Source organism: Sciurus vulgaris, assembly GCF_902686455.1.
Source record: "Sciurus vulgaris genome assembly, chromosome: 5".
In the NCBI taxonomy this organism is placed as follows: Eukaryota; Metazoa; Chordata; class Mammalia; order Rodentia; family Sciuridae; genus Sciurus; species Sciurus vulgaris.
Genome location: NC_136465.1, coordinates 83,394,824 through 83,410,256, shown reverse-complemented (window position 1 = coordinate 83,410,256; position 15,433 = coordinate 83,394,824). Strand labels below are relative to the sequence as shown.

At 37.6% G+C, this 15,433-nt stretch overlaps 1 protein-coding gene across 2 annotated transcripts in view; it reads left to right on the top strand.

The window, feature by feature from the left end:
- Nucleotides 1-15,433, top strand: part of PLBD1 (phospholipase B domain containing 1) — a 66,847-nt gene that overhangs the window by 37,157 nt on the left and 14,257 nt on the right. For both annotated transcript variants that reach the window (XR_013763828.1, XM_079140043.1), the window contains exons 5-6: nt 3,634-3,774; nt 4,180-4,324. Coding sequence is in view for 1 of the 2 variants with exons in the window: in XM_079140043.1 (XP_078996169.1) it covers nt 3,634-3,774; nt 4,180-4,324 (286 nt within the window). In the remaining variant the exon portion in view is untranslated. The remainder of the gene's footprint in view (nt 1-3,633; nt 3,775-4,179; nt 4,325-15,433) is intronic.

Below are 15,433 nucleotides of genomic sequence, written 5' to 3'. Positions count from 1 at the left end.
CAATGAATGAATAGATAAAGTAAAATAAAGCAAATAAGTAATTATGTTAGACACCAGAATTTTCAGCATTGAAAAAGTCAGTGAGGTAAAGACCCTGCAGTTTTTAAAACTTGAAATGAGGTAGCTTCCTCAAAAACTACATATTCCCTCAAAGTAATGAGAACCCTTCATCATTCTTCAGAATATGACTTAGGCTAGACAATGGTGTCGTAAGACACAGGAGCACTACCATGAAGAAAATGATCGAAAAGCTCAACTAACTAAAATGAAGAATTTCTTTTTATCAAAAGACATCATATAAAAAGTGAAGGACAAACTATAAAGGAGATATTTACAGTATATTTAACTAACAGCATTTTTTATCCAAAATACATATGAAGCAAAAATAGAAAATACCCAATGGAAAAATGGGTAAAAAAACATTAGCAGAATTTTATAGAAGAGAAAATGCAATGACTCATGAATATGAAGAAATGTTCAATTTCAGGGGAAAGCACATTAAAACCTCACTGAGACCTTATCACACACTAGTCTTGGAAAATTTCAATCACTGCTGAGAGGAGTGAATTACTATAGTCACTCTGGAGAAGAATGGGCATTACTTGAAAAATTTGAAAATAATGCATGTTCTTCAACGCAGCAATTCTGCTCACATTAAAGACCCTCTTATACACAGGATCCCTGTACACAAAGGTCACAGTCACATTTCTTTTGCTGTGAACTGGAAATATCTCAAATGCTCATCATAAGCATATTGTGATGCAATATAATCAACAAGATAGAATACCATGAAGCAGTGAAAATCAGTGATCTGTCCACACTGTCAACATTGATAAATGGAGAGAGAGGGGCAGACAGACAAAGCATGGAAGGAATGTCATAAACAAATGCACTCTATTCTGGTGCAGTGGGGCACAGGGACTTGGGAGCTTGAGGCAGGAGGATCTGCCTGGGCAACTTAGTGAGATCCTATCTCAAAATAAAAAGGCCTGAGAAGGTTGGGGTTGTAGCTCAGTGGTATGCTTGCCTAGCATGTGTGAAGCACTGAGTTCAGTTTTCAGAACCGCATATAAATAAAATGAAGGTCCATTGACAACTAAAAAACATATGTTTTTTAAAAATAGGCCTGAGAATGTAGCTTAGTGGCAAAAAGTACTCAATGCACAATACTGAAAGAAAAAAATTCACTCTATCGATCTATGGTTATATTTGTACAAATTCAAAATCAAGAACAGACACATTTTTTAAAAACTAAATTGTTTAAGGATTCTTTTATAGATGACGAAGTAATAAAGCAGGAAAGGGTAACACAAAATTTATTTTATGTTTGTTTTTTAATTTAAAAAAATTTTTTTATTAGTGCATTGTAATTATACTTCATGGTAGAATTCATTATGCCATATCCATACATCCACATTACATAATTTGATCAATCTCATCTCTCAGCACTTTCCCTTTCCATTCCCTCCTCCCTTCCCCTAAACTGCTAGCTCTTCTCTATTGAGCTCCCTATTATTATTAATTAGTGCATTCTAACTATATTTATATATGCAGAATTCATTGTGGTACACCCCCACATGGGCATAGCATAATATGGTGGACTTCATTCCCCATTCTCTCCCCTCCTCCCTTCTCTCAATTCCTTCCTTCTACTCTATTGGTCTCTTTTCTATTTTTGAGTAATATAAAATTTAGCATAGTGGTCACTGCTGGTTGGAAAGGAAGATGAGGAGATTGGAAACTTCCAAGGTTCTAATGTTTCATTTCTTAAATGGTGGGGTGAGTGCATAGGTGTTTTTTATTCCATATATTATGTGTATAACATCCTTATTCCTTCTTATGTATGATTTTTAATATTTTAAAATAAAGGCAAATTACCACCCAGAAAAAAAAATATTTGCAATTCACATCAGAGGCAAGGGGCTAATCTTGCTAATATTTAAAGAGTTCTTAAGAGTCAATGAAAAAAAAAAGCCCAGTAGAAAAATGAATGAAACATATGACATTTTACAAAAAACAAACCCAAAGAGATATGCTCAACTTACTTAAAGCACACAAAAAATACAAATTTAAATTACTGTGGGACAGAGTTTTCACTTATTAGATTGGAAATAAACTAAATATTTAATATATTGTTGAAACCGGAAGGGTATAATTGAAGCAACTCCTCTGAGAATGATCTGGCAATATCAATTAAAATCAAAATCACTTCCAGGAATTTTTTCTACTCATAGACTCAAACGTATCCATGATTAATTATTATAGCATTGTTTATAATAGCAAAAGACTAGAACAAACCTGAAAGCCCATCAACAAAACAGTAACTAAAAGAATTATAATACAGTCATACATTGAAATGCTACTTAAAAGAATGAGTGTGATTTTTACAACCAATATGAAAAGACCCCAGATATGAACAGAAAAATCAAGATGAAGAGTAGTTCATATAGAACACTACCATTTGTGTTAAAATTTGTATTTATATGAAATTTTTAAAACTTTGGAGATATACAAAAGAAACTAGTAGAAATGATAAATGAGAGCATGGAACTAAAGCAAATGGAGAATAAGAGACTTTCCAATAAAGATCTTATGATTGTTTAATTTTTGAATGATGAATGTATTACTTATTCAAAAAAGCAAAAGTAAGAGAATATTTATATAAACAAGTTATTGGGTTGAGGGTTTTGCTTTTGTTTTACTTTTTGGTTAAAATGTCATTTGAATTTGTGTCTCCACCTCTACTAAGCCAGCTTGTTTATAGATGCCTAGCCCAGGTGGATTGCATCTTGCTGGAGCAGTGCACTCCAGTCAGTAAAACGTTCACCTTCAAGTGCAATCTGACAGCTACTTCAGGGTTCGTGTTGTCTGATCAGTTAATTCTATGTTGAACTCATAATCAAAAACAGAACATCATAGCTGAAATTTTTGCTATAAACGTTTTTTTACTGGGGTGATTTCTATCCAGGGACCACTTGGTAATGTCTGGAGGAGATATTTTTGGTTGTCAAAACTAGGTTGCTACAGATAACCAGAGGGTAGAGGTCAGTGATACTATTAAACATCTTATAGGGCACAGCCCCCCAAAATAATTATCTGTCTTGCAATATCAATAATGCCAAGATTGAGAAAACCCATTAGAAATGCAAACAGAAAGTTTTGTCTGTTTTGCTCTCCAAGGAGACACTTCCAGTATCTGTGGGTATAAAATATGCTAAGACACCTCTTGTAATTTATAAAACCAGAAGAATTATTTTGTTGACAGGTGCTATGGCACATGCCTATAATCCCAGTGGCTTGGGAGGCTGAGGCAGGAGGATTGAGAGTTCAAAGCCAGCCTCAGCAAAAGTGAGGTGCTAAGCAATTCAGTGAGACCCTGTCTTTAAATAAAATCCAAAATAGGCCTGGAGTTGTAGCTCAGTGGTCAAGTGCTCCTGAGTTCAAGCCCTGGTACCCACCCCTGCCCCTGAAAAATCCCAATTATTTTGTTAAGTTAAAAAAAAAAATCCAGGACATTTGTTACTTAAGAAACCCTTCACAATAGAATAATTTAAAGGAGACTTAACAAGAGGAAAACTAGAAAATGTCATGTGTCACAAACTGATGCTAAGTGCAGTCTGTGTCCTCTCCTAGCCCATGACCATGTTCCAGATTCAGTTCCTGAATGCTGTTGGAGATCTACTGGATCTGATTCCCTCTTTCTCTCCCATAAAAAATAACAGCATGAAGGTTTTCAAGAGATGGGACATGGGACATTGTTCTGCTCTTATTAAGGTAAGACAGAAACTCCTATCTTTTCCCTGGTTCATGCAGACTTTTCTGTATGTCACCCAAGTATGGCAACATCTCATCACCCCTGGCCGAATATCAGTTGATGATATATGAGTTCCTGAGTTTCTGGTATTCTGCCTGATATGGTAGAAGTTGAGAATTGAAAGGAACTTTGATGGAGGGAATTGGAAGATGATGATATTCCTCTGCTTCCCTTCCATCTTGGATGGTAGAACAAAGTCTGTCTTGTGCACAATAAAGTTATTGTTGAACTCCTTGGCCATATTTTCTGATGATAAAGATAGCAATAAACACCTGAATTGACACATCTCTGCATGCTTCCTCCACTTACTGTTTTAGTCATTTATCCATCTGCCTCTGTGTCACTCACTGTGATTCTGGCTACAGGTTCTTCCTGGATTTGAGAACATCTTTTTTGCTCACTCAAGCTGGTACACATATGCAGCCATGCTCAGGATATATAAACACTGGGACTTCAACATCAAAGATAAAGACACCAGCTGTCTTCGCCTCTCTTTCAGCAGTTACCCAGGTAAATAAATTTAGAGGTATATCTGAGTACTTTTTCTAAATAAAAACTTGGTGATTCAGAGTTAACTGAAAGGCAGAAGAAATATTTAGTGCTCAGTGTACATTCTGATTTTAGAGTGTCTTTTGAAGAAATATATGTCTAATACTTTTATTTAATAGAATGACATAAGTAGGTTAATGGAGTTGCCGGGTAGCAGATGCTTTGTAAATGTAAAGGAATGCATCTAAACTCAATTCAACGAATTCCAGCTGAGCACTTATCAAGTACGCGACACAGTCTCAGGTTCTGCAGAGGAAGTGAAAAGAAGCACAACAGCTCCTTCACTCAAAGCCTGTGCTCGTTTCTCTTGTTCATTGCAGCTCTTAATCTAGTGTGTGGTACCTAGTACTTTGTACATTTTTGCTAAATGAGTGGATGAATGAATATGTAGGCTTCCACTATAGTCAGGAGGGCAAGATAAGTACAATACAGATAATAATAAAATCATAATAATCATCATAATAATAGTGGATACTGAACATGCTACAAAGTTGTAACAGAAGTCATGAGTATTGTGAAGAAGAAAAACTCACTTCTGACTGTTGGGGAAAGGAGAGAGGTAGACATTTGAGATGGACTATGAGTAATGACTAGAATTGGAACAAGTAGAGATGGATAGGATGTCTAAAGAAAAGGAGTTTGAGAAAAGGAGCACATATTAGAAAACAAAGTGGAAACAATTGGCACGAACACACTACCCCCTGAAAGGGACAACTACTCAGCTCCCACTAACTGTTGTCATCAGCAATGTGCTGACCAGCGTTTCCAGATCCTCCGGCTTCTTGAGATGGGATATAGATTTAAAAAACAAAACTCACTCTGAGAACCCAGTGAAGCATGCCTGCTACATGAAATTAGCCCCTCATGCAGGTTTGCAACCTCCCCAGGAAACTTCATGAGCAAAGACCAGGGGACATGTTTACCAAACATCTAAGGGTCCACCATGAGTACAGTTTGGACAGTTTTAACCTGTAATGACACATCTGTAACATTATAAGGTGATCACACAAACTACCTGTCAGATCTGTTTACCTTTGTCAGAGTATGATTGCCCTTCCTGGTATTTACTGTCAGGAATTCTGCCCAGTAGATTTCTATCCTTCTGTCTTGATCTTTGGTTCAAGATCACTTTGATTTCATCTTTATTTTAGTTTGTGCAATTGTTTAGCACTGAGGGAAACTAAGGACTCTTTATTTTGCTTTTTTTTTTAATGTTCTATTAGACTGACATTTAAGGACTGCAAGAGACTGAGACAGTCAAATAATCTTACTTTTCCTCTTATTTGTGATTAAGTACAATGTTCAGAGGTTACCTGCACTGCTTTGAAATCTCTGCAGAGTATGGTGTTTGGAGAACTGGAGTAGTCTACCGAAGTAGATTTCAATCCTAGATTCCAAAGGTAGCAATGGAGGAGGACATGGGAGGATTTTCTATGAAACTTATGACATTTGCATATTTATCTTTCAAGATTAGAAACATAGGTCAATAATATAGATAATACATAAAGAGATTTCTGAAGCAATTGAATCTGCAGGAGAACAAAAGACATGTTTGTACTCCAGATATTTTTTTACAGGAGCCAGTAGAACAAGGGGATTAATATTTTCTCTAACTAGATAGCTTTGTTTTCAAAAGAAAACATGAAAAGCATATGGAGTCTTATTTATATTACAAATATTGAAAGAGATCAGCCAACTGGATTCATCCAATAATCATGGAACTAAGCTTTGTTGGGAAGTTCATGCCATATGTGTCATTGAACAAAGCTCAGAGTCTTGTTGGCTTTTCTTTTGGTGGATACGTGTTATGGTAGATTGAATGGGAGAGGAGTAAGGTGAAGTGGGTATTTTTTTTTTTTTTTTCTTTTGTGGGACCAGGAGGCTCTTCCTTATCTCAGTTAGGGTGTTAAAGAGTTCCTGAGTCAATAGTTAATAATAATGTATTATGTTTTTGATAGTGATTAAGAATAGATTCTAAATTTTCTCACCATAACAAAATAACTAAATAAGGAGATAGATATGTTAATTGGTTTGATTAAGGTTAAAATTTCAAAATGTATTTGTATATCAAAAATCATGTAAACTTTAAGACACACAATTTTAGTTGCTGATTCTATTTCAATGCAGCTGGGAAAATGGATGAAAGTGAAGTTAATTGAGAAATAAGAAAATACTTTGTGTTAAGATTGGTTTGTATGTTTGTGTCAAAGTTAAACAAAGACAATATAAAAATCAAAAAGAACAAAACAAGGATTCCTGAGCCAGAATGTACAGATCAAGTAAACATTCATGACTTGACTGAGGCACACATTGAAGATGACGATAACTGGCACCGTACAGCCACCATTGTACTAAAGACACAAGGAATGATGAGGATTTCATATCCTCTTATCCACTCTTCTACAACACATGATTTGACCTTTCTGCCATATTTTTTGAAGTGGCCATCAAAATGATTGCCACGAAAAACACTAAAACTTCAAGATATAGCAACAATTTTTTAGGTTCCTGAGAATCAAAAGGCAGTGCTTTGGGCTGGGGATATAGCTCAGTGGTGAAGTGCTTGCCTAGTATGCAGAAAGGCTTGTGTTCATCCCCAGCACTGGACACCTGTTAACTGTTCCTCTTTATAGTAACTCTCATTGCTTTAGTATAGTAAGTCTGCTGGGTGCATTTCTATAATCCCAGCTAAGGAGCCTAAGGCAGGAGGATTGCAAGTTCAAAGCCAGCCTCAGCAAAAGTGAGGCACTAAGCAACTCGGTGAGACCCTGCCTCTAAATAAAATACAAAAGAGGACTGAGGATGTGACTCAGTGGTTTAGCGTCCCTAAGTTCAATCCCTGGTAGCCCCCCTAAAAATATAGTGAACCTGTTTTCTCCTTTGTAAGATGAGGCTAATATAATGCTTACTTCACAAGGTTGTGAATAATTCTTTTATTCATCAATAATTTTCTGTTAAATAGTTGTGTTAGGCATAATTCCTGCTCTCACAAAATTTTGCATTCTGATGAGAAACAGACGAATAAAAAGGCAATGACTATAAAGTGGGATTTGTGTGATAACAGAATACTGGTCTGGGGATATTGAGATGGCTCCTAAAAGAGAGTCAAATTTAAGTTGAGACATAAAGACAAGATAATTTTAATCAGACCAATGAGGATAAGGTGGTAGCAGAATATTCCAAGTGGAACAAACACTAGGTAAGTCAAGAGAAAGTGTAGAGAGGCCATAAAGAGAGAATAAAGATCAATACAAGATCATTAAAATGACAAGTGGAAGTGACATTTTGTCATTAGATTTTCATTTTGTAATGATCTGGCCCATGAAAGATGGAGGGCATGAGAGGCTGCCAATAGAATATTTTGAAGGCTAGTACAAAATAATTCAGGTGACTTGGATCACTATAATTTTTTTTTCAATATTTCTTTAGTTGTCAATGGATCTTTATTTTATTCATTTATTTATATGTGGTGCTGAGAATCGAACCCAGTGCCTCACACATGCCAGGCAAGTGCTCTACCACTGAGCCCCAGCCCCAGCCCCACCTATAATGTTTTATACATGGTCAATCAGTGTGTGGAGAGAAGACGGACATCCATCTTCAAGAAGAAAACAAAATGTCAAAAATGACTGATAAGTTACTGTAGCTCAGCACAATTTTCTGTGTGCTCCTTGTCCTAGCCAAAGGATAGGGATATCTTTAAGGGATAAATGCCTAATAAGAATTGTCAGGAGGGCACTCCCCAGATTGTAATCCAGCATAGGAGAATAGAAGGAGCTGTAATAATCATGTTACTGAAAGCTCAGTCCTTGTTCCTGATGCCAATCCAATAATGGAGATACGGTTTTGAGAAAAAAGGAAAAAGAAGGTTTATTGCTTTGCTAGCAAAGGAGAAGCACATGGAACTCCAGTCATAGAGGTTGTGGTTCTGCCCATCAGGGAAAATAGAGAGCTTCAAAGGCTGCATTCCAGGTGTGCCCGGACAGGGGTCCCGGGTTCGCCCTAAAGTTGAAATTCACTTGCTAATTTGGGAGACAGTCACTCTCTAGATCTGCCAGTGACATCTCCTTCCTGTGGTGAGTTGTGTCCTCAAGGACAGATAACTTGGTCTAGGATAGGAAAAGGTAATCTTGTTCCTCATCCCCAGGTTAGGGAGCCAGAAGAGGAAAAGAAAAAATGCATCCTTTTAAAATGGGCCTCGGAGCAGCCAGGGCTGTATTCAAATGATGAAGTGGATCACTGTTACAATCGTTCACACTACATTCATCACTACTACAAAAGGACCTGCTGCCTGTACTACATGTGAACTTGTTGAAGCCAATCTTGTCTTCTGTGTTCACCAGAACCTCAGTTAACTCCATAAACACAGACGAGGTTATATGTATTTGGCTGGGAAGCATTGGTTTTATCTTCCAAAGCCTTACAAGTTGTTGAGCAAAACAGACCAGAACTCTTCAAAACCCTTCTTGTGAGGGATGAAAAGCTTCTAGAACAAGGTTGTCCAAGAACCACCTTTTCTGGGGTTTCTAGAACCTTGGGCAAGTATTTTCTTGTAGGGCCATTGCTGATGTAAACAACTTGGTTTCAACAGTTATTGTAAAATTCATGGTCCCTTATTAAGATATAGTAATTAATTAATGGAAGTTTAGAATAAGAGGCAGAAAAAGAACTCACATGCCTAATATCATATCAGCACATGTGAAGATTTTTAGATAATCTAAGTACCATCTGTGGTAATTTCCTATCCCTGGCAAATTTCCTATCCACCCACTCCCCTGCTCCTATAAGAAAAATGTAGCAAAACTGTTATTAATCACAAAGCCCTGGTTCTTTGAAACCTGTTTGTCCTGAAATGACTTCCATCTCCTTGCCTCTGTAGTTCTCTAACACCATTTACTGTCTGACTCTGCAATGTCTATCTTGCCACTTGTTATTACTGGCTTCTAATGATGCTTGCAGATCCTTATGATGCTTTGTTAACATTCACAAATGTGACTCTTACCCACAGTGTTAAGAATAATGTGCATGATAATTTTTTCCAGCTATTAAAGTTATATTTTGAATTATATAGTGAAAATGTAGATCAACCATGTCTTAATAGAGCCCATAATTACTGCCCTCTTTGAATGTGATCACTTTGCATGCTGATCACTCCCCCAGCCTTCCATGCCACCACAAAATATGTGGTGGGAAAAATATACAAGAACCCTGTGGACAGAGCTGCAAGAGTTGTCCCAAGCACAGAAGGAAAATCCACTAGTTTATACTGGCTCAGGAGAGTAGGAAGTCACTCATCAACAGGAGGCAAGGGATCTATGGCAAAGGGCTGTTCATGTTACAGAGCAAGGTTCTCCAAAAGCCCCACAGGGGCCAGGCCAGCCCTCCTCAGAGGACTACCACGTGGCCCAGAGCCTACAGGGGTGAGAGATGGCCACCACAGCAGTGAGTAGTGGAACTCGGAGTGGAATACTTTGGTCTCCTGATTAGACTCAGGTGCAGTAGAGGGATGTGGGTCTACACTGACAACAGACAGGTGAAAGCCTACCCAGAGCCCAGTACGTCCTAGAACCCATGGGCAAGAGGTGATTTTTGGTAGCCTAGAGCCTTGAATGTCAGAGTTAACTTCAAGTCATCATGTTACCATATTTTAACAACTCAACCATGCATCATCCTGCAAAAACTATGCAGAGAGCCTGCTGAGGTTTTCTCACAGGACCAAGCCATGGGTTTGAGTCCCAAGCTGCTCCTGGCATCTTGTTGAACCCACATTTGAGTGGGGGCTGAGGGAGGACCTCCCCAAAAAAGAGACATGAGGCAGGGGCCCACATGGGTCCTTTTCTGGACTCAGAGAGGGCAGAGTGAGGATGGTTTGTTTCTACTCCATTATATTGGGGGCCTTAGCCAGTCTTGAGGACTGAGGGGCAAAGGAGCTAAGATCTCTGACAGCTTGACTGAAGATGGAGGAAATTTCAAGGACACTCACATGGTTGATGGGATGGTTCTGGCAAACTGGTTCCTCTCCACTTGAGCCTCTCCTTCAAATTGTTTAAGTATGCTCATGACAAAGGACCTGGCTTCCACTAGACCAGCAGTCCAAAAGAACAAGCCAGCAACAGTAATGCCTATTATGACCTAGTCTTAGAAGTCACAGGCTGTCACTTCCACTACATTCTATTCATGAGAAGTAAGGTCTTCTGATCAGCCCATATTCAAGGAAAAAATATGGACCCACCTTTTGAGAAAAAGAGCTACATCCCTAGTCCCTTTTTTTGTGTTTTGAGACAAGGTCTTGATAAATTGCTTATGCTGGTCTCAAACCTTCCTGCCTTAGTCTCCTGAGTAGTTGAGTTGACAGGTAAAAGCCACCACATCCTGCTGCTTAATGTTTTTTATCACTACTTGTTGTGTTCTGCCAAATTTTTTCTTACCATTTGATATATATAATGAAAATGATATGGTGTGTTACATTTATTGATTTTCATGTTAAACCAGTTGGACATTCCTGGGTTAACCCCACTTAGTCATGTATACTATTCTTTTTATTTATTTATTCAATTTACTAATATTTTGTTAAGGATTTTTCCGCCTACATTCATGAGAGATTTTGGTCTATAATTTAATTACAGATGGTAATTATGATGGTTTTGGTATCTGTGTAAGCTTATCCTTAATTCCTGAATATGGAATTATTTCTTCCTACTAAGCTTTCTGAAAGAATTTGCATAGGACTGTATTATTTTCTCCCTCAAGTATTTTACAGAATTCACCAGGGAAGCCTTCTGAGCATGGAGTTTTATTTATTGGAAAGTTCTTAATTAAAAATTTGATTTCCTTCATTGACTTAGCATCCAGTTTACTAATTCTTGAATACTTGAATTTTTGGTTTTGAAAATGTGTGTCTTGCCAAGTGTGGTGTTGCACACCTGTAATCCTGCAAGTTTGGGAGGCTGAGGCAGGAGAATCTATGAGTTCATGTCAGTCTCAGCAACAATGAGAGGCCCTAGACAATTCAGTCCCTATTAAAAAGGGGCTGGGGATTTGGCTGAGTGGTTAAGCTCCCCTGGGTTCAATCCTCAGTACCAAAGGAAAAAAAAAAATTTGTCTTTCAAGGAATTTGTCCTTTTCTTTCAAGTTATATTTTGTGTATTTTTGACGTGAATTATAATATTTTTCTTAACTTCTTGCTTTTTGGGGGGTTGCTAGGGATTGAACTTAGGGGCACTCAACCACTGAGCCACATCCCCAGCTCTTCTTTGTATTTTATTTAGAGACAGGGTCTCACTGAGTTACTTAGTGCCTCACTTACTGGGGCTGGCTTTGAACTTGCAATCCTCCTGCCTTAGCCTCCAGAGACGCCACTAAGCCCAGGTATTTTTCTTAACTTCTTAATGTTTAGAGTCAACCTATTTGTAGCTTTATGCTTAATGTATGTCTCTTGCAGACACCAAGTAGGTGGGTTTTAGTTCTTCTTTTTTCATACTTGACAATTTCCAACTTTTGATGGAAGTGTTTAATCCATGTACATTTAATGTAAATATTTATGTATTTAGATTTAAGTCTGCCATTCTTTCTATTTGGTTTATTTCATCTACTTTCTCTGTTTCTCTTTTCCTGTCTTCTTTTGTGTTACACATTTTAACGCAGCATTCTAAAAACAAATTACATATCTTAATGCCTCAGTGAACTTCCTAGTTATATTTCTTTGCATTTTGTTGTTATTATTATTGTTCACACTAGGAATTATAATATGCATCTTTAATTTGTCTTAATTTACATAAAGCTAATTATCTAATTATGTTTATTTAGAAATAAAGGAATCTTACAATGGTGACAGTCTTATTCAGTGCTCTCTATTCTTTGCACTATGATATAACATGTCAGATGTTATAAATCCACCAATATAATTTTTAAGCATTTTTATCTTCTAAAGAAATTAAGATTATATATGTAAATACATCTGTGCACACACACACTACACACACACGTATGCATACACATATATGAGGTAAATTGTTAATCTTATATTTGGTTTTAAGATTGATAACTCTGATTTTCTTTGTGTTTATTCTACTTGGTGTTTGATAAGCTAATAGGATTTATAAATTAATGTTCTTCATCAAATTTAAGGACTTTCCATCAGTCACACCTGTACAGTATCTTTTTCATCCCCTTTTGCCTTTTCTGTCCCTCTGCCACTCCCATTACTTATCCATCCAATACTAAATATATTCTCACAGTTCATTCAGGATTGGTTCCTTTTTCCTCATTTTTTTTTCTCTATTTCTCTATTCTTCAGATTGAATGCTTTCCATTGATCTGTCTTCAAATTTACTGATTCTTTTGCCACCTCAAATTTACTTTTGAACCATACAATGAATTTTTTTTTTTAATTTTAGTCATTGTACTTTGTAGATCTTCAATTTCCATTCATTCTTTTTTAAGTTTTCTGTTTCTCTGTTGAGGTGCCCTCTCTGGGAATTCTTAATGCCATATTTTCCTTGTCAGCTAAAGCCAGTATTTAGGTCTACTTGGAGAAGTTTATGGTGATTTTAAAAGTGGGGATCATGTTTTCCTGTTTCTTTAATTATATAGTAATTTTTAATTGAACTTTGAACATTAAAATGACTATGGAATTTGGTTTTTTGAAGGTCATTTTTTTAATTGTTTTTATTTTGAGACAGAGTCTCAATAATTGCTTAGGACCTCATTAAATTGCTGAGGCTGGCTTTGAACTTGCAATATTCCTATCTCAGCCTCCCAAGTCTCTGGGATTACAGGCATGCGCCACTGTGGGTGGCAGAAGATCATTATTTTTAATAGTAGGCGGTTACCTTACTTGTACTCAAACTTCAACGTATTTCTCCCTATAGCGTGCAACAGCCAATATCTTTGCTCAGTGATTTTTATTTCCAGCTGTTTCTTTAACTTACCCTCCTGGTGCTTGCCCCTTTATCTGTGTTGGCTAACCATCAGCCAAGGGTTTTGGTAGAGTTGATATTCATATATTAGAGCAAACTATTTTTGATGTCCTTGATTCTGAGGTTTCTCCTTAATTCCATTTGCTTCTCCAGTTCTGAGTTTGCCCTCAGACAGCTCATGCAATCCAAGCTGTGTGAGGTAGAGAATGTCCTCAGCCAAAGCTGCAGCACCCTTGTGCATCTCACCAGGAAGGGTTCTGTCTCACAAGGGGAAATCCCTCACTTCTTTCTGTTTTCACCTTGGCTCCCTGACATCTCTCACATTCATGTTTATTTATCAGTCAGTCAGGGCATTGGGCAGAGTTTATGTTCAGATTTTGGGTCTCTGCTCTTCTGTAGGTCTCTTACTTCCAAGTTTCCCCCTCAAATTCACAAATGTCCTGCAACACTGAACTTAGACATCTGCCATTTCAAATCAGTATGGTTGCAGTTTCAAACAACTGGAGTGGGTTATGGGGAATATATATTAGTTTTCTAAGGTTACCATAACAAAGTGCCAAAGGTTGGGTAGCTTAAGCAACAGATTTTTTTCCTGGATCTGGGCCTGAAAGTCCCAAATCAAGGCTGGTTCAGTTTCTCTTAAGGCCTCTCGCTTTGGCTAGCAGATGGCCACCTTCTCACTGTATCCTCGCATGGCCTTTTAACTGTGTGCACATCCCTGGTATCTTCTTATAAGGACACCAGTCTTACTGGATTAAGGCCTACTTGTAAGACCTCAGTTAAGTACCTCTTTAAAGAGTCTGTCTCCAGAGGCACATTCTAAGGTACTAAGGGTTAGAACTTAAACATTGAATTTGGGAACCACAATTCAGTCCATAAGAGAGGGTGAGGAGAACACTAAAGCTAGTAAGCCTCGTACTTATTTTTTTTACCAATGCTGTAACAGTGTTTAGTTTTTTCCTGTTTTGGGCCATTTTCTAGTACCTTCAAATAGTTCTTTTAAATTATTTTATATTGTTATTTTTATCATTGCTATTTTTGTGGGGTAATCACTCAATTTCACCATCCTGCCATTATTGGAATATTTACCCCTGTTATGAACATTTTTATTGCCTGTTAATACATATTGCCCTAATGCTTTCAATATTAACAAAAAGTAGCATGAGAGCCCCTTTTAGAAGACTTCACTAATGTTCATGCTGTTATTCCTCCTTCGAATTTCCCAGGTTCCCTGTGCATATTTTTTTCAGAGTTCATGTTCCATATCCATGTCTGAATCCCACAGAGACAGTGCCAGCACAGAGTCTTGCACATTATCATCACTGAATCAATATTTATGGCAGGAAGGAGAAAAGATAGGAGAAAAGGAATGTCTTATTCCTTTTTGTATTGCTATAACAAAATGCCAGAGATTGGATGATTTACAAAGAAAAGAAGTTTTTTCAGCTCGCACTTCTAGAGTTCCAAGAGCATGGCACCAGCATTGGTTTCTGGTGAGGGCCCCATGGCAGGTGGCATCATGTGGTAGGAACATGTGTGTGAGAAAAATCACATGGTGAGAGAGAAGAAACAAGAGACCAAAGAGAGGCCAGACTTGCTCTTATATAACAACCTGCTCTTATAGGAACTAATCCACCCCTGAGTCCTAACCCCCTTCACAAGAGCAGTCATGACCTAATCACCTCCTCTGGGTTCTACCTCTTTAAAGTCCCACCACCTTTCCCTGCCATTGCACTGGGAATGAAGCTTCTAGCATGTGCACTTTTGAGGGACAAACCATATTCATATCCTGTGGGGCAGGAAAAATGGACAGGAAGGAGATACATGCTGTATCTGAGCTGGACGTGGTAGGTACTGCAAGGGGTAATGAAAGTGAGAGGAGTGGATGAGGGCTGCTGAAGAGATCATAGCTTCTACTTTAACCTCATGATTTTCCAGTCACATTGCCCTCTCTTCTATATGATTGACTTGAAAGCAGGAGTCAAGAGTAAATCTATGTGTTCAGCACAGAGTTGTATCTTGAAGCTAATCTTTTGTAGTACTGTAATGATAAGTGCATGGATGGGACCTGTCTCTTTTTACAGGAATGAGGCAGCACTCAAGTTTTTAAATAAATTACTATAAATTTGTTTGTACTCAGTTTGTTATCAGA